Source organism: Eretmochelys imbricata, chromosome 12 (genome assembly GCF_965152235.1).
Source record: "Eretmochelys imbricata isolate rEreImb1 chromosome 12, rEreImb1.hap1, whole genome shotgun sequence".
Taxonomy (NCBI): domain Eukaryota; kingdom Metazoa; phylum Chordata; order Testudines; family Cheloniidae; genus Eretmochelys; species Eretmochelys imbricata.
In genome coordinates, this window is record NC_135583.1 from 21,038,048 (window position 1) to 21,064,596 (window position 26,549).

Genomic DNA, 26,549 nt, shown 5'->3' on the forward strand with positions numbered 1-26,549 from the left:
CAGGTTGAGATTATTGAAATGCATAATAAAACAAAGTGATGTGCTTAGGAAACTTCAGTTTGTGAGATGCAAAATGACAGCCCTGGAGCCCAGAGTAATCCATTAAAGATAGTCACTCTCTGCCCCAACAATACGCCTCAAGTCTATGGGAGAAAGAGGAACCTGTGGGTAGTCCAGTCTACATACGGACCTTTTCCAGCTGCCAGCAAAGATGCTTTTAACGGGTTCTGATTCCCGACAGTCAACTGAAGTTAATATGATTTAAGTGTTGTCCTGAATCAGAGCCATCATGGGGATACCTGCCTCCAGGAGACAGCGGGGCCTAGTGAATAGCATGCTGGACTAGGACTCAGGGGACGTGGGTTCTGCCACTGATCCATTGAGTGACCTTCAACAAGCCACTCCACCCGTTCCTCAGTTTCCCCATGCGTAAAATGTAAAGCACGCTGAAGCCATACGCATTTTTGTTAGAACAAAAGAACTGAAGCCAGCACCTCATTTTACATGGACCACTTTACAACCAGATATCAAATTACCCTCAAGTTACTACTGATCTTGGCTGGATTTAAATTGATGATCCTGATGTGAAAGGCTGTAAGGTGTGAAAGGTGTCTCATGAACTATCCAATCATTGTCATTTGCTATCCCTCTTTGGCACTCTCTCATTTTAAGTGTTGTGGCTATGAAGGCAACTACTTCAATTTACAGTTTTCTACAGCTTGCCCAACTTGTGCACAGTGATATTTCTAGAACAGATACCAGATTGTATGAAAACATGTAAGATTACATTTATTCGAAAACCTTCGAAAAAGCCAACTATATTACAAGCACCCTGCAAATTAAACTGTACTCTCCTGCGTTGGTATTATTACGCACTGAGACTGTTCCAGTTATAATCCACTTCTGTTCGGCTTTCCACTTTACTGGAAAGTACCACTAAAGATAGTGACACTCAAGCTTGCCCATGAGCTCTGCAGGGGAAAATCAAAACAGGCTTACTCACAGCATGTTACATTTGTACAAAGTAAATTAGCTAAACCCAACACATTTGGTAAACTGTCAATAAAACACACCTTTCCCCAGCCAGATTGCAAATTTTAGAAGCCTGACCAAAAAAAAAAAATTTATTTTGATTTTGCTACTAGGGAATGAATATAATATAAAAACCATTTCACTTCTTGTACATTTTTACATATAAAAGAAGGCACCTTTGTACACTTTGTATATGTGAGCTTGTCTTACGTTTCAATATAAATAGTGGAAAATCAGAAGATAAGCATAATTTCATCTAGAGACTGCAGCTTCAACATGTGTAGAAAACCATCCCAAATCATTATTCAATAGTTAGACATAATAAAACAACGTGCCTCATATTTGCTCATATTTCAGTTCACAGTTCCGATGTACCTGATTTGTTTTAAAGCAAAATACATAAAAACATGATATTCCATCAGGGTGCAGGGGTACATTATTTTCTATCATAAGACATACATATATTGCGCTACTGCAGCACAGAAAAAAGTTAGCTCTGGCTTTAAAGAGAATTAATTTGAACTGAAGATTTGTTGATTATACTACTACACCTTGAAAATACTTTAAAGAAAGTATCACTTAACACCTGCAGTTCAGATTCAACAAATTTCAGTCAGAGCAAAGCATTTTTCTTCTACAAGCCAATGCTGAGATGACAACCCCAATTCTGCAGTTGGATGGGAGATGCCAGCCACAACCATTTTAGCAGCCTTCTGAGTCTAGCCTTTCCATACAAGGATAGTAGGAGCAACCTAGCTGTGCACATTTTGTCCAGCTGTTGCAATAAGGTTCAGCTAGGCATTTGTTAGACTTGTATGTGAATAAGAGACTCAATAATTAGGATAAAGTTGTAGCAGGGAATGAAGAAAAGTTTGAGAAGATATTTAACGTCTCAGTAGCAGTCCCTTCATTCTTGCAACCTTTACAGTCCATAAGTAGATAGTGGGTAAAATTTTCAAGAGTGCCCAAGTGACTTTGGAGCTTAAATCCCTCTTAAAAGTGGAACCTAGGCGCCTAAGTTACTACAGTGACACTGAAAATTTTCCCCAATGATAGTTGGTGTGAGAAAAATAGCTCCTTTAATGCTTTATGATCTCGATTTCAGTTTTCAATATACAGTACTTTAAACGGCACAGCAAATCAGTTTAAGATAATACAGTAATTTAATTCTAGATTCACAAAAACCAAAATAGTATTTATATCTGCCTACTGCATTTACTTAACTTTATAATTAGCTGCACTAACTAGTAATCATTATGTTAAATAAAAGATCACAGTTGTCAAAATAAAATTCCCCTCACTGTAAAGTGAAACAACACACTCTGAAAAGGTTTACTCTCCATACCGTATTTCTGCTCTTAGCTCATGTGAAAGATAATTTATTAGCACTGCTGCCAACTTCTGTTGGAGGGCGGCATTTCCCATTACAAGTGCAGTCAACTGTGCAGCATCAGTCCAGTCTAAGTTCCTGATAATAGCGAAGGCATCTTCATAGAGCTTCTGTTGCTCAGCAGGAGGCAGTTCCAGTATAATCTGAGGGATTGGCTTAAACTGTCCAGCAGTCATCCAAGCACCAAATAAACCACCAACTGCACCCCCTAGAAAATCAATGAAGATGTAATTAGTCAGTCTCCACTTTTTAATGATTAAATTTCAAACCCTACCCAACAATAACCAGGTTTCAAACAACACTGGTTCTGCTGTCTCTATCGGAAGTTAATGAAGAGAGCTGGGTGGCCAAGGCACATTTACTTTAATGGTTATATATAAAACAAGTTAAAAGTGGCCAAAAAGAGTTTCCATGACTAAGTCAGCTCCCATCGCAAAACAATTCTTAACACAAATCAGTACTAATAACTTAAAGCCCTAAATCAGTGAAAAAAAATCATCCTTTATGGCCCTGACTGGTCTCTTCAGGAGAAGAGAGAAGATCACAGATTCTGGATAAGACAGATTTTTTAAATAAAGCCCTCTGGTCAAGGAAACCATGAGATAAATCATACGTTGGTGGCCAAAGTTAATTTACTTCTCTCTCTCATTACAAATCCACAACACGGTACACGTTTTCTGCCTCTGTTAAACAGGCCTTATTACTCTCGTTCCTTCATAAAGTCCCTGCATGGCTGGTGCTTATATGATGCCAAATAGGACACAAACCCAGCAGTTTGGGGAGTACTGATTTAGAGACAGTCACCCTACTGATTACTGAATCAGCACTTTCTCACTGGTCAGGCAGTACCATGGATTCCAAAACATGCTCTCCTCTTTTGTATAGAGCTGATCTGTCCCCTCCCAAGAATACTGGGGGTGGGAGATCCTATGCGGCTGTCAAGGTGATCATTGTGCCTACTCCAGGGGGAAGTTTCAATAGTACAGATCTATAATGGGTGCTCCCTTTCAAAAGGGAATCAATCCTAAACTATAAAGTAATTCTCTTTAACATAAAACAGCAAATGTAAAGTCTTGAATAATTTACACCACTGCCAGGAATGTCCTGGTTAGCTTAGCTGCCTCAGGTTTCCAAAATGGGTTCCAAAACCACACTCCTCAGCTTCCAGAAGCCTCACTCTCAGGATCTGCTCCTAGATCATCATTTATATACCCATTTCACTAGACAAAAATTTCTTAATTTGCAAATTTTACTGAGCTTGCAACTCTTCCGGTGATGCTAGTGAAATGCTTGAAAGCCTACAATGGCTGCATTCATCTGCATCACACGTTTATTAGATCATCAATACCTGATTTAGGGACCACTACATGGAAAAAAATAAATAAATAAAATAAAAATAAAAATCACAGATGTGGCTCTTAGACTGGAAGATTTCTTACACAATCATTTGTTTTCTTCAGTTAACATTCACCAATTCACTCCCCTCAAAGGGATCCAAGCAACTGATCTAGGCACTGGAAAGCAAGATAAACTGCACATTTCTCAGGGGGCAAATACAGCAGGGGAACTCATCATATGACTTCCTCACAGCCAGGGATAATGACAACCCTCCTGTCCAGCTTACAGTAAAAGAATAATGCAGCCAAGGACCCATCTACACAATAATTAGTGCATATTCCTGCTAAAACTTAACTAAAAGTGCCTCCATAATCAAGCTAAAACTTTAGAATGTTCAGTCACAGGTCACTTCTACAGTGTAATAATCTAGATAAAATCAGAGTCCTCTGATTCAGTTACAGCTGCATACAGACAAGGACACACAAGCACTCAGTCTCCCTTCCAAACAATGCACTTGTTGCAATGTCCCTAGCAGCTATGACAGGAAGACAGTCACTTAAACTGGGGTATATAGGACAATGCACCTTTTAGTTTTAAGGTAGCTGTCCCTTTTATTTTATTTTTTTTTAAATTTATTTGTGGCTGTAACAGGTTGGTTTCATTTGATGATTTCTATAATTCCAGTTTTTTAAGTATTTGGACAGCTACATTCTTCTTAGTACTTCCTACTGGTCTCGATATTATAAATTTCTTACAACCATTTGGTTTTACCTATTTCTTACTGAAAAGTTTAGTAGCATCTTTGTAACAAGACTTTTTTCTGATAATTAATTAAGATGGGTGTTTGTAATGTTGGTAGCTTTACAGTTTCTCTTTGTATCTCCGGCTGTGCTGTTATATGTTTATTTTGTATTTCTACAATGCCCTTTTGTGGCATTAAAGCTAGTTTATGAATGAAGTCACTTGGGCCCCAATTATTCAAACACACGAGTAGATGTACAACTTTACTCATGTAAGTATTCCCATTGAGGTGTATGGGACTGCTCATGCGACTAAATGTACACGCGTGGCTCAAGTGTTTGAAGGATTAGGGCACAAGTGACATCAGTAGTAATCTAGCTTTAACGCCACAAAAGGTTATTAATAAAGGAGACATCTGGAATTTTCTCTTCTGTATCTCTCATTGCTACTAAGCTCAGGGCTTTAGTATCATTTTTGTTATACAGAGAAACGCTAATTGACAGGGAACATGGGACTCTGAAAAAACTAAATATATCCAGCTTGATAACAAGCACACTACAAAATTTTAAATAAATAAAACCTTACTGTCAGGAGGATATTTTTATTAAGGAAGGATTCTCACGCCCCTTGATATGGTTAGACTGGGAAGATTTCCTCCCCCTCACTTTATACCCAAATGAAATACATTTCCTTAAGGGGTAAAATTGGGAATCTCCAACCCATTTTTCTCTATTTATCAAAGGTCTGTAGGAAATGATCTAACAACAGTTCCTTCACGGGGCTCCACATCAGCCACGAATTTAAGCCGAAGCACTCGGCATAGAGTATCTTTTCACTGTCAGAAAGTATTATGAAAATCTGCTTTACCATCTAGTTAAACCACATCACAGATCAATTCTTTAATTCCTTAGTTCAACACCTCATCTTATTATGAGCCAGACCATCTTTCCTTGTATGGTAGAGTGTATTTACCTACAGCTATTCCAGGTGGACCACCCATTAAGCCCCCGACAAATGCTGTTGCACCCGCTACTAGAGCTCCGCGTCCAGAATGCCTGACAGCAGCCTTCATCTTCCTCTCCTCAGAGATACGGCACAATAGGTGCATCACATCATGAATGTCGATCGGCATCTTGGCTAGTTAGGACCCTGAAAAGATATATTTTAAGGTCAAGTTTATAAAAAAGGATCAGCTCTTGGAATAACATTTCTTCTTCCAAAAGAAAACAGAGACCAAAAGTTTTGCAAATAGCAATGAAACAGGAATGCAGCAATGAAAAGCAAAAGAAACAGGTGACAGGTGTTGCATACTTCCAAACGTATTTGGTTTTGTGCAGGTTTTTTAATCTGGTCACAATCACAGTAATGAAACATTTTTAAATGTTCTGCCTATTTGTATAGGGTGTTGTCTTGAGCCTTAAACAACTGTCATGTCCATTCAGTGTTGCCAACAGCTACATGTGAGAAAAGAAACAAGCAATGATTCGGTCTTACATCAAGTTATGATCAGAAGATTATAATTTACAGGCATCCTTAATTCTGGCATTTCCTAACTTTGCAACATTAATAGCATATTTTTCAATGAAGGTTTGTGTGTGCGTAATATACATTTAACAAGTCAATTTAACAAGTCAATTCCTTACTTTCTTGTAAAGACAGGCCCTGTAGATGTAGAAGTGGAAGTAAAGAGTGTCAGAGAGAAGTGAGATTTTTTTTCACCTTAACTTCAAATTTGAAAGCCATTTCATAATGAAGATCCCTTTCTGTAACATTTACGAGGGCAATGAAAAATGTTCATATTATGCTAGTACATAAGAGCCCCAGTCAGGGGATTTGACCTTATTGAGCTAGGTGCCGTAAAAACAGAACAACAACAAACAGTCACTGCCCCAAAGCATTTTACAATCTAGGTGTTGATTCACTGCAGCTGCCTCATCCAAGCCTACAAGTGAGGGACTGTGTGAAAAGGAGCCCCCAGAGCTGCAGGAGGATACCGGAGGTGAAAGAGGTAGATGGGGGGGGAGGGGTAAGGGGTGTGATGTGGAAATGAAAGGGGGCTAGGAGGTAGGTGAGATATGAGGCTGAAATTAATTGATGTCAGGCCAGAAAGGTACAGAAATGACATGGGTTGGAGCATGTGCCTAATTTATCGACATGGGTGAGGGCCAAGGGCAGATGTAGGGCACACAGGGTGCATTATAATTAACATTTGTAAGTTTTGGGAGGTAGCCGCTGAGCCACCAGCAGCACTTTATGCAATTTTAGGCAAATGTAAAATCTACTGTTTACCACAAGATGCTACTGGGTATGTATAAGGCAGGGGAAATACTTTAATATATATTTTTAAATATTACTGTTTCTCTATGTGTTCTTTGTCTGTGTCTAAATAAAGAAGTTTCCATGCACTACTGTATTACTGTATTCTATATATTGCTCAGATGCACTGTACTGACATACATTGCTTCTACATCTACATATATTCTTAATTGTCTTCTCAATGAGACTGTTGCATACAGAAGTAGACTGAAGACTGAACTTTTCATCCTGGTGCAGTGATAAACAGTAAAAATAGTTTCTAGATGAGGAGCAACAGCTGGCAGCAGGGTAGATAAAAATTAATGATTTTATTTAAAACAGATTTTGATAAAATGCTTTGAGGAAAAAAACCTATCTAAAGATAGTTTTAATTAAGATACATTATAGCTCAAAGATCTCTCATCATGCAATAAAGATTATAAATTTTAATTCTATAGTATGAGAATATATTCATGTAATGTTTAAAAAAAAGTTTTGTAAATGAGTTCCAATAGTTCATGGATTAAGGACCCAATCTTATGAGGTTCTAGGGGCTTCTGTACAGATTATTTAGGTTAATCTTTATCTACCCAATGGGACTCAGTGCTCAGTCTAGAAGATACCATCAGAGATGCTTAGGTTTGCAGTTCTCAAACTGTGGATTTGCAACTCCAGAGATAACATGCTCGTTAACAACAAAAATGTTTTTAAAGAAATAAATAAATAATATATAGAGGTGAACTATAACAGACCTCAATCCTATTGTCCATCTGCAAATTTGTGTACACAGAGTCAATCCCTTACCTCCCTCTAAAAGTGCAACGTTTCAAAAAGTTCAATGAATAGACGATTGTTGGGAACGGAATACATCTGGACAAGGAGAAGAAGTCTGGAGATAAATGTGAGAAGGGAGGGACAGGCACTAGAAACAAAAGTGGAACTGTTTGAGCAGCATATTCCAGAAGTCTTGAGGTCTTTCTGAGTGCAGCCTTTATTGATTTGAGATCTACCATACCATTCTCTCACTAGAAGGGAAAACCTATAATGGCAGCAGGCTGTAAAAAACACCCAGTTTGGGAATAAGAACCATTCAAGAAATATGTTTGCTGATGATGTTTCAAAGAAAGTCACACCAGCAAACTGGTGGAAGTCACTTAAGCACTTGGACTCAGAGACTGTTGAAGTGGTAATCTCACTTTTAACAACTGTAGCTTCTTCTGCCGGTGTAGAAAGAATATTTTCTTCCTTTGGACTAATTTGTTCCAAATTGAGAAATCATTTGGGACCTGAAAGAGCAGAAACGCTTGTTTTTCTTTTCCAGATTATGAACAAACAGGAAAATGAAGGTGAAGACGACTGAGTTAGCTGCAGAAGCCAATGTTTTAAGTTTCTCATGTTGACCTGGCTGACACAGTCAATTTAATTTTTGTTGCTTTTAAAAAAAAATTCATTTAACTATTTCAGTTAAAAACTATTTTAACAAAAACAAACCTGATTTTAAAAAACTTGAATGTTTAACTAAATTCAAAAATTCATGCGCTTGTTTTGTTAAAATATTATATATCCAGAATACCTAACGTTGTTGTTTTAGTTAAATAAAACAGTTTAAATGTCTGTCTGGTGATGTTCTCCTCCTAATACAGCATGGCAAGAAAATCCTCCAAATATTAAGGATTAACCTGTTGAATTGAAGATAGTTTACCTCTGAGTGACTTCATAAATATCTGCTTCAATTACCTTTTGGTAAATGAAATAACCAATCATTCATTTTCTGATATAAGCTGTAAAACTAATCTGAAAAGTTTTCAAATTAAATCACTTTAAAAGTGTATAGTGTGTACCTTCTAAAAATGAAACCTACATCTATCTGAGTTGTGAAGAATATATATTAAGGTTATAACAACCAACAAGAATGCACTTTTGTGTAGAAATCCATTATTAAACTGAGTCTTCCTGACTAGTGATTTAAATCATGATTTAAATCAATTTGATTGAAATCAAATCCACCCTGGCTGGCAGGGTGAATAATATGAATTACCAGGCTTCATCTTGTGAAAGTTGATTGCTGAATTCAAGGTAACCAAATTTCACCCTGAATGAAGGCCTGAGAATTAGGGATACAGTCTGGACTGATACTGAGAACCCTCAAGTATTGCCAGTTTCTGTGCTTTCCTCCTGCCCATCGACAAGAGAAGCACATGTACATACATCCTGCTGACCTCTCTGCAGCATCTCGTGTTATCAGTCATCAAACAGCCCTGTCAAACTCTCAACAAGCCTCAGGAGTGAACGGAAACTCCTTGAAATGGCCTTCCCCTTCCCAAATCCAGAGACTTATTGAGGACACCTGTTCCTCCAACTCCAAACCCCTCACCCTGAGGTGTCCCACAAGGCCCCTTGATAGGAAGTAACTGCAACAAACAGCTCTCTAAATCTCCTTTATGTCTAATTTAGACAGCATACAGCCCCCAGTGTGCAGTCTGGGTGTCCTTTTGGCCTCCTCAAGGATTCCGTCCTGCATGGCCATACTATGACACACTGAACCCCATGTTCATTCCTTTTTCAAGGAAATCATAAATTCTGTACAAAGTATGCCTTGTGAGGTATCATTCGAAACCTCACAACTTGCGGATCGTTATTGTCCCGGTAAAATGTGTGTAGCAAAACTGTATGTAAAGTTATAAGATTCTACTGTATGATATTACCAGGAATCCTAGAAATCCATCTGCCACAGAAAAAACGCAGAAAAACACAGAATTTGAAGTTTTACAGAGAATCTTTAGGTTTTACATTTTGTGAAAAAATAAAAACATTCAATAAAATTTTTAGTAGTTAATGTAAGTACCAGTGCCACTTGTTCAATGCATGCAACCTCACCCGCTTTTGCTTGATTTCTGAAAGAGCTTTACATTTACAGATGATCTCCATTTATCCAATCTAACTGGGACCAGGGCCAGATCAGATAATAACATTTTTGAATAATCAGGAGAATTGGCAAAGAACATTCTATCCCTTATTTTAAGATGGGGGGAGGAACGTGTCTTGGGCAACCAGTCCCGTGCAGCAGGGCTGACAGCCACAGCCCCAGCCCACCCAGGGCTGACAGTGGCTGGGGTTCCAGATGTCAGCTAATGGTTCAGTAAATATGGGGAGATGGATAAATGGGGTTCTACCATATATCAGTAAAACACTGTGTTCAACTGATACATATATATAGCGGCTAGAGAAACTAAAGTTCAACATTTCATTTTAATCAAGGAAATTTTTTTTTTTTTTTTTTTAAAATCGGAGTATTTTGTTTTTTTAAGCTTGGAAAACTAGGATCCCTGGATATTACTAAGAGCAGCCACAAACCAGTTTCCTCAGCTAGGTGTCAATAAAATCAAATAGACCATCATCTGATTAAATGGCCATTCTTTGGCAGGAGAAAGGGTGAGAAAGAAATTTACATCTTGGCACAGAAACAGCTGGAGATTCCCATCCCCACAGACTGTCTCCTGAACCCCAGCTGGAGATGATCCTCAAGGAAGATGAAAAGATAAAAAAAATGGGGGACGCCCCAAATGGTCTCTCCCTTCATCTCTATTAACAACATCGAGAACACCTGAATACAGGAAATAGCCTTGGACTGGGAATAGAGATCCTGACTGAAAGGAGTTCAGCCTTCTGAGAGACATGTGGTGTTTTGAATTCACTTAAGTTAGGTATTAGTTGCATTTTACCTTTTATTTACTTGTACCTAATTATAACTTTTGTGCCTCATTACTTGTAGTCACTTGCAATCTCTCCTTCTGTAGTTGATAAATTTGTTTTATTGCTGTATCAACCAGTGTGCTTGGATTGAAGTGTTTGGGGAAACTTCAGCTGGGGTAACAGGATTTGTGCACATCATTTTCTATTAACAAAATGACGGACTTCACATGAGCTTGTGTAGCTCAGGAGAGGGCTGGGCAGTACAAGATGCACATTTCTGAGGAAAAGTCTGGACGTGGGAATTTGCTGGTGTTGCTCTGCAGTGTAATTCAAGAGCGGCTGGCTATAGCACTCATACAACATAGCTAGGGCCCTATCAAATTCATGGTCCATTTTGGTCAATTTCATGGTCATAGGATTTTAAAAATCAGAAATTTCATTATTTCAGCTACTTAAATCTGAAATTTCACAGTGTTGTAACTGTAGGGGTCCTGATCCAAAAAGGAGTTGGGGAGTGGACGGGAAGGCCGGGGAAGTCGCAAGGTTATTGTAGGGGGGTTTGTGGTACTGCTACCCTTACTTCTGCGCTGCTGCTTGCAGCGGTGCTGCCTTCAGAGCTAGCCAGTTGGGAAGCAGCAGCTGCTGGCCAGGAGCCCAGCTCTGAAGGCAGAGCCGCCACCAGCAGAAGCAAGGATGGCATGGTATGGTATTACCACACTTACTTCTGCGCTGCTCCCTGCAGAATTGGGCCCTCAGTCAGCGGCTGCCACTGTCTGTCTGCCCAGCTCTGAAGGCAGCAGCGCAGAAGGGTGGCATGGTATGGTATTGCCACCATTTTGAGCTGCTGCTGGCGGGGCGTTGCCTTCAGAGCTGGGTGCCCAGCCAACAGCCGCTGCTCTCTGGCTGCTCAGCTCTGAAGGCAGCACCGAAGTAAAGGTGACAATACCATGACCCCTTGTCACCTCCCTGCAACTCCCTTTTGGCTCAGGACCCCAATTAGAGGAACACTGGTCTCCCCCCATGAAGTCTGTATAGGATAGGGTAAAGACACACAAAAGACCAGATTTCATGGGAGGAGACCAGATTTCACAGTCTGCAACACATTTTTCATGGCTGTGAATGTGGTAGGGCCCAAGTATAGCTGGAAGTAATCTGCATGGAGGCTGTGTGTGGGCAGACCAGGAGTAGTTGCTCTCACAGCGAAGCAGTGTAAAAGATGCCCCAGGTTGGAGAATTGAGGGGGACCCAGCTGTTCAACAGTCCAGCTGGTACTCTGGGTATGTCACACATACTAGCTAAACACCTCTCCCACCATCATCTTGATGTCTCAAAAAGAGCTACATTCAATGTTGACCAAGTGTGGAAGCTTGTTAGTGAAGGAGAGAACTTTTCCAGGAGCTGGATCTAAGCTATGGAGATCACTCCCACAAAAGATCAGAATGACCACAAGCCTCTACACTTTTGCAGCCAAATGCAAAACTAACTTCTTCAAATTAGCATTCCCCCAACGATTTCTTCTCACAGGCCCACAACCAACTCACATAAGCAAGCAAAGAGAAACTCTATAAACTAATCAAGCTATTTCTCCTCCAGGTTGTGAAGGGGAAAAAAGGAGAGCATTATTGTTATTTCTCTTTTTAATTATGTGTTAGGCACTCTAATACCACAGTGATAGAGGTCATGCAAGTATCTAAATAGATAAATCTGGCCCTAGTTTAGCAATATTGGCTTGAGGTCCATTGTTACCATGTCTTTTTATTCCAGGAAATATGAACAGTGGAAGAAAGCTCCAGTGGTTCCTAACAGAACACCAAAGGTTTAAAAGTTTGGGTATGGCCAGGCAGGCTTTCCCAGCATACATTTCAAGCACAATTTGAGAAATTTGTCTTTGAAAATTGGACTGAGTCTCCAGGGTAATATACAGAATTGACTAATCTAATTAGAAATACAAGACCTGACCACGTCCTCACCCCAGCAAGTGACCCAATAATATACACCAGCTACTTAAATCAGACAGTAGTTCACCTGAGAATATGACTTATACAGGTGTCTGTCAGTCAGTCAGTCAACAGGCCGACTTTCTTAAACTGTTCCTTAAACCAAATAAATTAAAATAAGACCAACTGTGCTAGGTCAGCGCCTGCAATTTGTAAAGTGAACTGTGACATCCTTTAGACTACACAGGCAAGTAACACTAAGAGCTATGTTATCTCACAATGGTTATCACACCTCAAGCAGTACAGATGACGGCACACAGTTCTAAGGTTTCTCTGATGGAAGGAAAAAGAAGCTCCAACACTCAGGTCCAAGCAAAGACGAGATTAAGGGTGCAGAGAAAGACTGCTCTCACCAGAAAAATTGTACGACAATAATGAAAACTCTGATAGTACTGCCATATTTGAAGTCTATCAGGCATGGCTATAATAAAGACTGAGTAAAAAATATTAGCGTTAGCACAGTGACAGCAGAGGTCAGATCTCAAGGTCTGAAGCAGAAAAGAAATATGGAATTCAAGCAAATCTAGACATTCTTTTTCAGTGAAACTTGGGAGCTCTTTGGTCCCTCCACAGTAAGACTGTGATTATAATTTTAATACTTGTTTTCTCTCTTTTAGGGCTTGACTGAGCAAGGTGCTCAGCACAATGGCCCCAATCCAGCAAAATGCTAAAGCTTGTGCTTACTGTTAAGCATTAGTGGCCCCAAGGAAATCCTTGAAGGTACTATGAAAAAAGCACTTATTTCTGCTCTGTGAAACTACTTACCAGATTAGTTTGTGAGTATATTGCACCATCTACCCTATTCACAAATCTAATGGAGTTCAGGATTTATTTGGTAAGACTCAGACATGTAAGAGCTGTGGACCTATTAAAACATATATGCTATTACATATACACACTTGTAGAATGCCACATATATTTAGTATTAGTATTTGACAGTAGAGCATGTACACCTTGATAGCTGGCCACATCTTCAGAAGTCATTTAGATTGTTGATTTCTTTTTTCTTTGTTACTCTGTTGGAGAATTAGGGTGCTGAAGCAGAAGACGCTGTTCCCAGCGAATGTATTTGTTATCCATAAGGCTAAGTTTTTGTCACAGATAGGTCACGGGCAATAATGAAAAATTCACGGAAGCCGTGACCTGTCCGTGACTTTTACTAAAAATACCCAAGACAAAATGGGTAGGCTGGGCAGCTGGGGGGGGGGGGGGGGAGAGAAGAGGGCGCACTGGGAGCTCCAGGGTCCCCCGCTGTGGCTGGGAGCTGCTGGGGTCCTCCTGCCACCAACAACAGCCAGGAGCTCCAGCAGTCCCTCTTGCTGCCTGTGGTGGCAGGGATCCCCCCTGCCATCAGCAGGGGCTGGGAGCAGTGGGGGTCCCTCTTGCCACCCGTGGTGGCTGGGAGCTCTGTGGATCCCCCTGCTGCTCATGGTTGTGGGGAGCAGCAGAGATCTCCCCCTGCTGTGGGATCCCCCCGGCGCTTGCAGCGGCAGGGAGCAGTGGGGATTCCCCCTGCAGCAGGGTCCACCCGCAGTAGTGGGGGTCCCACTTTCCACCAGTGGGGGCGGGGAGAATTCCCTCTGCTGTCAGGTCCATTCTGCCGCCTGTGGTGGCCGGGAGCGGTGGGTTCCCCCTGCCTCCCATGGTGGCCAAAAGCAGTGGGGGAGCTGCAGGGCTCCCCCCGCCACCTGCGGTGGCCAGGAGCTGCCTCTGCAGGCAGCAAGGGACCCTGCAGCTCCCAGGGGTCACTGGCTGAAGTCATGGAGGTCTTTGGAAGTCACAGATTCCGTGACCTCTGTGACTAAATCACAGCCTTATCCATACACTGCAGAGTGGACAAAATACTAGACCTTTTACTTCAGCAGTACATGAGCACATATGCAAACTCGATGGCTCAGGTATCACAAACTGAATAAACCAAGTCTAAAGGAAAACAGCACAATAATGACCAGCAATTACCACTATCTAATGGTGTTTCAATGGCCAATGTGAAGTGAATTGGTGGCTTCAGTCTGGTGCCCAGACATGATGATAAACATCACAGAAGGCAAAGGCTAAATGGGCTGCTCACTTGCACCTCCAAGAATCAACTGCGCTTTTTTTTTTTTTTAAAAGTATTATTTCAGTTTCTTCTCCTTTAAAATTTTTTGGCAATTTCACTTAAAATGTTAAGAAAATACTACTGTGTTGTAGATCTCAGTCAGTTACATCAGTAGACAAATGATAAGTAGATAGAGCAAATCTCCTGCTCTGTGTATGTGTTACACACAACAGGAAGAATTCTAAATGACTCCAAGCTAGAGAATTTGATTTTAACCCTTCAACCATCTCAAAAAAAAAAAAAAAAAATCCAATAACCTGTATATGTTGAGCTTTAAATGTATGTAAAATCTGGGTCATGAAATACATGGCAGTTGCCTTAGGAGTAATCTCTGGGAATGAAGAGCAATGAACAATTACAGACATAATAACCAGAGCCACAGCTGTTGATCCCATTTAAGTTCTACTTTTTAACTAACATTAATTCAAAAGAAGTAGCGAGCTGCTTTTGCAGGTTAGGTAATACAAAAAAAGCATGCTCATTAAAGCCAAGGCAGACAGCTCACACACAAATGAAGTTATGTTTTTAAAAAACAAACAAACAAGCTTTTTTGTTAAACACCAAATGTGTGGTCCTGAATATTAAACTCTAATGAAGCCTCAAAATCAGGTTGTTAAATTACACAACATTATTTGCTAAGAGGTTTTAAGCCACTTCTACAACAAGATAGCCAATTCAAATACACCTCTACCCTGACAGAATGCTGTCCTTGGGAACCAAAAAAATCTTACCACGTTATAGGTGAAACCGCGTTATATCAAAACTTGCTTTGATCCACCACACCCACGCAGCCCCGCCCCCCAGAGCGCTGCTTTACCGTGTTATATGCGAATTTGTGTTATATCGGGTCACGTTATATCAGGGTAGAGGTGTATTTCCATTACACAGCCAAAACGATGCCCTGAAAGAGGCAGGTAGGACTGCCAGATAATTCTTCCAAGGACACTATCGGTACCATAGTGATATGGCACTTTATTATAAAAATGCACTGATAGATCCTGGAAGTTCTGAAAGGGCTACACCTAAAATGGCTAAGACAATCACCTCAACTGGTTATCTCATCCAAAAACCTTTACAAGTGAAATTTACTGTATTTCAATAGACAAAGTTATTCATGTGAAGACACATTTCAATAATTTGCCCCTATTACTTCTCTTCTGGCAATATTCTTTATTACTATGGACACCTGATGAAAATAGGAAGGTACTAATTCTGAAAATGTCGTATGTGAAGATATCAACAATGGGGTTTGAGTGCACATGTAGCATACTGAGAGTCACAAGCCTTCCCTATTCCACACATCAGTTCCCTTCCCAGGCTCACCTGTCCTGCCAAGTTAGATGTGAAGTCTAGTAACTGAAACTAACTCTGTCACCTCATCATTTCTATGCGAGATCCCCACACCTGAGACTCTCAGTCCCTGGTCAGTGAGCACGTGTGGAGTGATTCAGGAACAAGATTCACAGAACTGCTTACTTACCAGTTTTCAAAAGTGGATTATGTAACAGCTAATCAGTACCTGCATTGTAATTCAAACATTTTTAAAATAGTCAAGAAAAGCCATCCAGTTGAAATATTAACACTTCTGCAAACAGCATGTCTGCAGCATGCTGGATTGCTTTAAATCAAAGTGATTTAAACTACTGATTTTAATCGTGATTTACATCAACAAACAGGAAACCTTGATTTACATAAGTGATTTTAATCTTGTGTTGCATGTGTACTCTCCAGTTATTTTCCTAAAGAGAGGTTAATTCTCATTCATTGGTAACCATTAAAACATGTTGATTTGCAAACAAATACCCTGTCACAGTAAATTTGGTACTTCCTTTTGGTAATCTACAGGGCCAGCTCTCGGTTTTTTGCCGCACCAAGCAAAAACATTTGGGGCTGCCCCCCACCTCAGGGCTCCCCTGTTGCCCCAACCCTGGGCTCTTCCCCCCCCACCCCCTGCCGCCCCAGCTCTGGGTTCCCCCTCCCCGCACCTCCCTGCCACCCCATCCCTGGGTGCTCTCACCCCTCCACACACACACACCCACACCCCCTACTGCCCCAGCCCTGGGCTCTCATACCCCCCCACACCCACACCCCCTACTGCCCCAGCCCTGGGCTCTCATACCCCCCCACACCCACACCCCCTACTGCCCCAGCCCTGGGCTCTCATACCCCGACCCCCCACACACACCCACACCCCCTACTGACCCAGCCCTGGGCTCTCATACCCCCCCCACTCACACACACCCACACCCCCTACTGACCCAGCCCTGGGCTCTCATACCCCCCCCCACACACACCCACACCCCCTACTGACCCAGCCCTGGGCTCTCACCCCCCGCCCCCAAACACACCCACACCCCCTGCTGCCCCAGCCCTGGGTCACTGGTAACTGTCTCCGGGGGGAGAGGGGGTCATCAGCATTCCGCTCATGACACTAGCGGGGCCACCCGACTCCTTCCCGGAGCCCAGGGGGGCCCTGACTCCGCCCGCTCCCCCCCTCGCCTCCAGCCGGTCCGGTGCTGGCAGGGTAGGGGTAAGTAGCGGGGCTCCCGGGCCGCGCCTCAGCCCAGGGTCCCTTCAGCCAGGGGTCCCACCTGCAGGACCAGCCAGGAATCAGGAGGGCAGAGCTGGGGGGACCGCCAAGGCAGGGGGCTGAGGAGCTGGGGCAGGGCAGCCCCAGAGGGAGCGGCCGATGGGGAGCGGAGCCCCAGAGAGCAGGATGCGGGCCCCACACGGCAGTGTTATACCAATAAAATAAAAACCAGCAAGATCTTATTAAAGGGGAAAAGGCAAAATACCACATTTATTGTGAATACAGAAAGAATCATAGTAAGCAGCTATAGCTGTAACATTCCATTCAATCTCATATTTATTCACACATTCATTCATTCATACACACACACACACACACAGGTTCTGCAAGGTTATCATCATAGTTACCAGCCTAGAAGTTGCTCGTGACAGAGTACTGGCCAGGTAGCCTGTACACGAGAGTGGAGCCGAGTCCGGGTCAGATGCACATCTGATGCTCCTGGAAGTTGGTTTGTAGAATCAGACCCCAAAGTTCTTACTTTCCAGAGTCCATTTTTATAGGAATTTCTTCTTATGCCAGTCTATGGAAATTGCTTCATCATGCTGTTGCTGAATCAATCAGCAGATGGCACATTCCTGACGGCTCCATGCTGCCAGATGTTGTCTTGTTCTTTGGTTCTCCCATTCTTGAGGCTGTTGGGTGGATTCCAGTCTGCCCTCCGGTTATTTCCACTTGATGCCTTCTTCAGCAGATGGACACTGGATTCTTAGGCTGGCACCTCCCTGATCATTCAGCTATTATCCATACCAAGCATCCATCCACCTACATCCTCTGTCTCTATTTTAATCACAATTGTTAATACAACAAAAGGGCGGGGAGTCTCTAGGTGCTGTTTCTGTTGTTACAGAGTATTGCTTTGAGTCTCTCTCTGTGTGAATTGCTTTGAGAACAGACTCTGTCTTAGAACGTACTAACGCAATTAGCAGCTTGCAAGTTTCACACGTAGAGGGAGAGAAACAGTACCAAAAACCAAGAGACCTCTTAATTAGAAATACCCTGGAATTTAAACTATGGGGAATCAAACTCATTTGTGATTTTAATATAGAACTTCTTTAATATGATCCAACAGCAGCACCTCGAGCACTGGTCCCCTCGATGGCCCCGCTGCTGCTGCTCCTCACCACCCTGCGGCACTTGCAGGCAGCTCCTGCGTGCACCCCACGGGGCGGCCCCCAGCCAGACTGTCCCATGCTCCACGTGTCAGAGCCTGCCGGTGGCAAGAACCACAGCGGCCCCAGGGCACCCCCCCCCCCCGCGCTGCTGCTGGACCCCAGTCCCGGGGCCAGCTTTGGCCACCCGCTACAGCTCTTCCACCTGGACTTCGGCAGCAGACAGTGTCTATGTGGGTGAGCGCCCGCAGGGCCAGCCCCCAAGCAGGAAAAGAAAAGAAAAAAAAAGGATGGCCTGAATGCCGCCCCTGCAAAGGTGCTGCCCCAAGCACCTGCTTGCTTTGCTGGTGCCTCGAGCCGGCCCTGACTATACATTTAAGTAATTATATAGCTTAACATACATTTATTCAGATCCTTCATTTTTACATTTTGTTATGTTAGAAGTTAGTGAAATCACTCACTACTTATTTACTAGATCATTTTTTATTTGGAATTCATGTCAAGCTGCATTAGGAAGGAAACTGGAACTCAATTAAAGATGTTCAAACCCAGCATTTTAAAATTATTGCTAGTAGTTAAGTAAAATTACCTCCAAGGTGCTGGATACGTAAGAAAAAAAGAGCAGACTTCAAAAGAGATTTAGGTGCCTAAAGATATAAAGGAGCGCCTAGTGTAATTTTCAAAAGTGCCTCGGCATCTAACCTGCTTAATGCCCATTGAAATCAGCATAAGCATATGGAACCCCAGAAGGTTCCTGGGGTCAGCATTCGTTTCTCTTCATCTTAGCTCTCTTTCCTTCTCCCCAAGACCATCTCAGTCCCCTGCAAAACATGTGTCCCTCCCCTCCCCCATGCGCCCCACTTCAGGGAGTGTCCTTTTTACAACAAGCAAAAGCCATTGTTCTCCAGGTGCCCAACTTGGGCCTCCTCACTTGCCAAACTCATGACAAGTACATCCAGGGGTTGACCCAACTCTCTTGAGTGTGGGTAGGTGTATAGCTAGCTATCTGGATCCACTCTCTCCATTACCGTGGTGCATTCCTTAAAAACCCATTCTGAATTAACACACCATATGGATTCAGAAAATAGCTTTACAATACTTTGAAAAACCTACAGATCATACAGCATTCAGCGGTTATCACAGCCAACTCCATGACAGTCTTCAAATCAAGTATTTGCACACAATAAGCCAGTAGATTCCCCTGCTCAATTAGCAGCCACCTTTACTCGTGTGACTATAAGGCAGTGGTCACCAACTAGTCAATCGCAGAGGATCTCCCAGTAGTGCACTGTGGCTGCTGCTAGGGCAGACTCCCTGCCTACCCTAGCTCCATGCTGCTCCCGGGGAAGGGGCGCAAGGGGGTTCTCCCTCCATGCAGCTCCCATTGGCCGGGATAGCTGCAGGGGCGGTGCTTGCAGAGAGGGGCAGCTCACAGAGCCACTTCTGGGAGCAGTGTGGGGCCAGGATAGGCAGGGAGCCTACCTTAGTCTCGCTGCGCTGGCCGCTGACCGGGAGCCACCAGAGGTAAGTGCTGCCTGGTGGGAGGCCGCACCCCAACCCCCAGCCCTGATCCCCCACCCAGAGCCAGCACCCTGTACCCCCTCCTGCACCCCAACACTGTGCTCCAGCCCAGAGCCCCCTCCTACACCACAACCCCCTTCCCCAGGCTCAGCCCAGAGACCCCTCCCACACTACAAACCTCTTGGCCCCAGCCCAGAGCCTACACCCCCTCCCGAACCCCAACCCCCTGCCCCAGCCCAGTGAAAGTGAGTGAGCATGGGGGAGGGAGTGTGTGTGGCGTGAGCGGGGGGTGGTGGGGAAAGAAGGTGCAGGGCCTCGGGGAAGGGATGGGCTAGATCCTGGGTTACCCTTAGATTAAAAAAGTGATCCTGGGCTTAAAAAGGTTGGAGACCACTGCTGTAAGGTGACATTAAAAGTTGGACTGAGACTCTCTGGACAATTGTGGCAGATTTCTGTCAAGTCAATAAATAGTAGAAAGCATATATAAGGATCTATGGTGATCTTCAAATTGTATTTTGATTGCAATAAAGAATAAAAACTAAAGGCAGGCAGGGGAACTCAACAGCTCTCTCCATTAGAACAGTTCTAATTTCTGTATATCCCTTTTATGTATTTCCAATATACATAGATATTTTAATTTCATAATCTACCAATAAAAAGGCTGTTATTACAGAAGCTTTTGAGACATCTCCCTAGCAACTCTGAGTAGATGATTGGCCTGGTTGTTACACAACCACCACATGATCCCAGAGACTAGACTGTTAGCCAGTGACTCAGCAGTCCACATAACCACGGAGGTTATGGAGGGGCAGAAGTCCACAAACTGCTGTAGCAAAAACTGCCAATAAAAGAATCCAAGAAGTAAAAACATATCTACAAAAGGAGGATCTTCCTCTCTAGAACCCATGGGTACATTCTGCTGCCTTGAGTGGGACTTGTGTGCCTAAAATTCCTAAATCATTTACTGTAACCTAGAGACCCCTTGGCAAAGAGTCCCTTGTTCTTTGCAAATAACTCACCTCAGACCACACACACTCATTGCACCAAACATATCACACAGGATGTTTATCCATGAAGAGTAGCATGTAAAATACCTACAAACAGCCTGTAGATATTCATCAAGGTTCAGAATCATTGCAAGATGTATGGTTTCAGAGTAACAGCCGTGTTAGTCTGTATTCACAAAAAGAAAAGGAGTACTTGTGGCACCTTAGAGACTAACCAATTTATTTGAGCATGAGCTTTCGTGAGCTACAGCTCACTTCATCGGATGCATACTGTGGAAACTGCAGAAGACATTATATACACAGACACCATAAAACAATTCCTCCTCCCACCCCACTCTCCTGCTGGTAATAGCTTATCTAAAGTGATCATCAAGTTGGGCCATTTCCAGCACAAATCCAGGTTTTCTCACCCCCCCACCCCCATACACACACACACACACACACTCACTCTCCTGCTGGTAATAGCTTATCCAAAGCAACCACTCTCCTTACAATGTGCATGATAATCAAGGTGGGCCATTTCCAGCACAAATCCAAGTTTAACCAGAACGTCGGGGGGGGGGGGGGGGGAGAGAAAAAAACAAGGGGAGATAGGCTACCTTGCATAATGATTTAGCCACTCCCAGTCTCTATTTAAGCCTAAATTAATAGTATCCGATTGGCAAATGAATTCCAATTCAGCAGTTTCTCGCTGGAGTCTGGATTTGAAGTTTTTTTGTTGTAAGATAGCGACCTTCATGTCTGTGATTGTGTGACCAGAGAGACTGAAGTGTTCTCCGACTGGTTTATGAATGTTATAATTCTTGTGTCCATTTATTCTTTTACGTAGAGACTGTCCAGTTTGACCAATGTACATGGCAGAGGGGCATTGCTGGCACATGATGGCATATATCACATTGGTGGATGTGCAGGTGAACGAGCCTCTGATAGTCTGGCTGATGTTATTAGGCCCTTTGATGGTGTCCCCTGAATAGATATGTGGGCACAGTTGGCAACGGGCTTTGTTGCAAGGATAAGTTCCTGGGTTAGTGGTTCTGTTGTGTGGTATGTGGTTGTTGGTGAGTATTTGCTTCAGGTTGGGGGGCTGTCTGTAGGCAAGGACTGGCCTGTCTCCCAAGATTTGTGAGAGTGTTGGGTCATCCTTCAGGATAGGTTGTAGATCCTTAATAATGCGTTGGAGGGGTTTTAGTTGGGGGCTGAAGGTGACGGCCAGTGGCGTTCTGTTATTTTCTTTGTTAGGCCTGTCCTGTAGTAGGTGAGAAACTGCTGAATTGGAATTCATTTGCAAATTGGATACTATTAATTTAGGCTTAAACAGAGACTGGGAGTGGCTAAGTCATTATGCAAGGTAGCCTATTTCCCCTTGTTTTTTTCTACCCCCACCCCGACGTTCTGGTTAAACTTGGATTTATGCTGGAAATGGCCCACCTTGATTATCATGCACTTTGTAAGGAGAGTGGTCAGTTTGGATGAGCTATTGCCAGCAGGAGAATGAGTTTGTGTGTGTGGGGGGGGGGGGGGGTGAGAAAACCTGGATTTGTGCTGGAAATGGCCCACCTTGATTATCATGCACATTGTAGGGAGAGTGGTTGCTTTGGATAAGCTATTACCAGCAGGAGAGTGAGTGTGTGTGTGTGTGTGTATGGGGGTGAGGGGGTGAGAAAACCTGGATTTGTGCTGGAAATGGCCCAACTTGATGATCACTTTAGATAAGCTATTACCAGCAGGAGAGTGGGGTGGGAGGAGGTATTGTTTTATGGTCTCTGTGTATATAATGTCTTCTGCAGTTTCCACAGTATGCATCTGATGAAGTGAGCTGTACCTCACGAAAGCTCATGCTCAAATAAATTGGTTAGTCTCTAAGGTGCCACAAGTACTCCTTTTCTTTTTGCGAATACAGACTAACACGGCTGTTACTCTGAAACCTGTTATCTAAAGTAGTGTATTTATTCTGAAAGTATGCTTTATGGTCTTGGAGTAGAAGGGCTTGTCTACACTGGAAACTGACAGCGCTGCAACTTTCTCGCTCAGGGGCGTGAAAAACAAGTTTCAGCACTGTAAAGGACCAGTGTAAACAGTGCACCAGCACTGGGAGCCACGTTCCCAGAGCTGGTAGCTATGCGTCTCGTTGAGGTGGTTTTTCTAGAGCACTGGGAGAGTTCTCTCCCAGCGCTGCACCGTGACCACACAAGCCATGTTAAAGCCTGAAATTAGTCACCAGTATCTGGATGACTCATTCAGGCAAGAGAGAGAGGTCATCCTTCCCTGATCAACCAGTGATGTAATAAAAGGTTCTAATGCCTCCCCTTGCCACATACCAGAATAGTCAACGGAAAACCAGCAGAGACAACTAAAAACAATCAAATCCATTTGGAGGTGAAAAGAAAAATTATAGCAGTCAGGAGACTGCCTAAAAACAAAAGAAAAAAAAACCCACCAAAAAAGCTCACCTGTTCTAGAGAACGTTAGACTTTCCTTGCTGCAACACATCAGAATAACGTTCACTAAGTCCTGGATCCTCACCTCCCCACCACACCAATGATCCATATAGTCCAGTGGGAGTGCTTTCTAGTAGTTAGGGCAGCAGCTCCGGAGCCAAAACACATGGTTCCATTCCAAATTCTACCACTGTTGAGCTGACACACCTTGGTAAAGTTACATCACTTATTTGTGCCCCAGTTTCATAATCTGCAAGATGGGGATGGAACCTTTTGTCCAGCCCATCCCTCACTTTTTCTGAGGTTTGAGTAATATCTTGCACATGCATAAACTATGAAATCTCATCCTCCTTATCCACATGTTCCCTTCTCATGTTGTGTCTAAAATTCTGACTCTAAGCTATTTGTGGTCAGGGAATACATCTTCTTGTGTCTTCTGGATGCTATAAACCTAAAACAACTTGCAACCTTTGACCAGCCAAAATGAGGGCTATCTGTTTACAAACCTTGTAGGTGAAATGGCAAATGAAAACATCTCTAAGGACCCAACAAGCAACACTCTTGAACAGCCAAGGAACACAAAACTGCACTTACACATCAAAGAAGTTCTCTTTAATAGTCAGTCTAAGGTTTTAAGTGTGTTTGGAATGTGATCTTTAATACTTTCTTGGGGCTTGACAAAATGTTAATAAATAATTTAATTTCAAATAACTACACCCACAAAAAATTAGCTTTTGGTTTTATCTATTTGAGAAGGACATTTTCATGCCTAGGATGAAAAAAACCCAACACAAACATTACAGCTCACCAGCCCTTGGGAACGTCTAACAGGGAAATCTCCCTCATCAGGTGAAAAGAAAAAAACTCCCCACGCCCAAGCCTTTGGAGCGGTGATTGAGGCCAGACACACCCTGTTCTACCCCAGCCACGAAGTAACGGGGAAGCGCACGGCCCCAGAGGCTGCTAAAGCCGATCCGGCCGGGCTGGTTCTTGGAGTCAGGGGTTGCCCGAGGGCTGTGGCCCCCCGTACCAGGCGCTCCCTAGGGCGGTGGCGCACACACACATCTGGCCGGCGGTGACAGCAGTTTACACCCCGAAACGTGGGGTCGCCGCCCGCCCGCCACCATGTGCGCGCAAGCGGCCTTCCCGGCCGGGGGGTGGGCGGCGGCGGAGGCTCCGGCAGGCCCGAGCGCGGCTGAGCAAGGCTCTGGGGCCACGGCACGGGAGGGACGCGGAGCGCACCCTGCCCCGGCGGGCCGGAGCCCTTCGCTGTGCTCAGCGGCACGTCAGCTGGGACCTACCGCTCCCCCCGCATCCGGCCCCCGAGCGGAGGTCGCCCGCAGACACGCGCAAACCGCAGCCCCCAGCGCAGGGCGCTTCCTCCCCCTCCCGCCGGCAGCTCCGTGCCCCCTCCGTGCCCCCTCCGTGCCGCGCAGCCCCGGGCCCCCTCCGTGCCGCCCAGCCCCGCAGCCCCCTCCGTGCCCCCTCCGTGCCGCCCGGCTCCCCTGGCTGCCGCTCCGGCTGCCTACCTCGGCCCGCTGGGGCGCAGAGTCACGGGCGCGGAAGGGCCCGGGAGGTTCCAGGCGCAGGAGCAGCCACATGCGAACGGCGCCGCCGCTGGGAGCCGGCCGGCGCGGGGCCGAGGGGAACCACGTGGGCGGGGGTATTGATAGGTTGTGTCTCGTCCCCGCCCAAGCGCCCTAGATTGCTACGGAGGCTGCGCGGGCGGGCGGGGCTGGCCCCCTCCTGCTCTTGCAAGGGCTGGGGGAGTAGTTCCGCCAAGGGTGCCTTCTGCTCCCCGCTGGAAGGAGGGGTGCTACGGCATCTCCTGGCTTGAAGTAGTTTCCATTATACAAAGGGTTTAACAGTTTGGTTCAATGGCTCTCAGCCCCCCTTCCTCGCCCCCTGCGTCCTGGCACAGAGGCCCCAGCAGCAGGACCCTCAGGCTGTCATCCTTAGCATTACTGTGTGTATTGCCCCAGCGCCCCGGGGAATGCAGGGATTTGCAAAGCTTGGGCTCAGACAGGTGCCCAGCCCCAGGGAGGAACCCCCCCCCGGGTTGCTCAGCCTTCAGAGACTAAATCCCCCCATCCCCAAAGCACTCCAGGAGCAGGCCATTCATACATTTTTTTTCAGCCTGTATGAATCACTGTGTAGTCTGCGAATACAGACTAACACGGCTGTTACTCTGAAACCTGTGTAGGCTATAGCACCTGAGGGGGCAGGTGTTGATAGTGTGCGCACATTGTTGGCAGCCTTTAATCTGCTAATCCAGATGTGGGAATTACAGCCTATGGTGCAGATGGTTTGCAATGTCTCATGTGACTGAATAGTCCAATCTGAGATTGGCATGATCTTTGGCTCTTTTCTCTTCAAGCTGCAGGAGCCAGCTCCTGTCATGGACTTTGATACCCTGATGGCACCACTTGTTATGATCACTTGCCAAGATTTCCCATTGGTCAGGATCAATACCAAATTCCTTTATATCTCACTTACATGTGTCTTTATAATGAAGTTTGGGATATCCTGTTCTTATTCCCTCTGATAGCTCCCTGTATAGCATGTCCTTGGGTATGCGTCTGTCTTCCAAACTACTCAGATGGCCCAGCCAGTGCAGTTGTCTTTGCTTGAGCAGGGCTTTCACAGTTGGTAAATTTGCCCTTTGAAGAACCTCTGTGTTGGTGACTTTATCTTTGCCGATATAAAAAACGTAGGGGGAAACTGTTTAACCTTTTCTCCTGATGAGCATAAATTGTCCATGTTTCCCTGCCATACATGAGAGTGCTGAGGATGCAAGCTTGGTACACTAGCATTTTGGTCTTGATGGTCAGCTTTGAGTTGTTCCATGCTCTTTTAGTTAGTCTGCTGAAGGTGGTGGTGGTAGACTTTCCAATGCGAACATTTAGTTCTCCATCTAGTGAGAGGTTGGTGGTCACTGTAGAACGTAAATAGCTGAACTTTTGGACTACTTCTAGCTGGTTTGCATTTAGGGTGATTGAAGGATCTTGTGGAACCCCTTGTCCTAATACAACCATTTTCTTGATGTTAATGGTGAGAGCAAATGCCTGACAAGCAGTTGAAAGGCAGTCCGTCCATGAGTTCTTGTAGTAGATCTTCATCATGGGCTATGAGGGCAGCAGCAGCAGCGAATAGAAGTTCCCTGATTAGCGCCTTTTTGACTTAAGTCACGACAGTTTGAAGAGTTTCCGATCTGATCTTGTGTGAAGATACACTCCATCTTTCATGTCCTTAAATGCACAGTTCCAGAGTACTCAGAAGAAGATTCCAAAGAGTGTA

General features: G+C 44.2%; 1 protein-coding gene across 2 annotated transcripts; it reads right to left on the reverse strand.

Annotated features, from left to right (window-relative positions):
* On the reverse strand, positions 1–24,913 carry C12H19orf12 (chromosome 12 C19orf12 homolog). Of its 2 annotated transcripts, XM_077831303.1 has the most exons (4): positions 24,782–24,913; positions 5,474–5,650; positions 2,378–2,630; positions 1–971 (listed from the first exon to the last, which is right to left on the reverse strand). In XM_077831303.1, the coding sequence occupies exons 2-4, from the start codon at positions 5,631–5,633 to the stop codon at positions 953–955; spliced, it is 432 nt and encodes a 143-aa protein (XP_077687429.1). In that variant the 5' UTR covers positions 5,634–5,650; positions 24,782–24,913; the 3' UTR covers positions 1–952. The 2 variants fall into 2 exon arrangements, with proteins under 2 accessions (XP_077687429.1, XP_077687430.1); XM_077831304.1 differs by having other exon boundaries at positions 1–2,630.
* Positions 24,914–26,549: the final 1,636 nt, after the last annotated feature.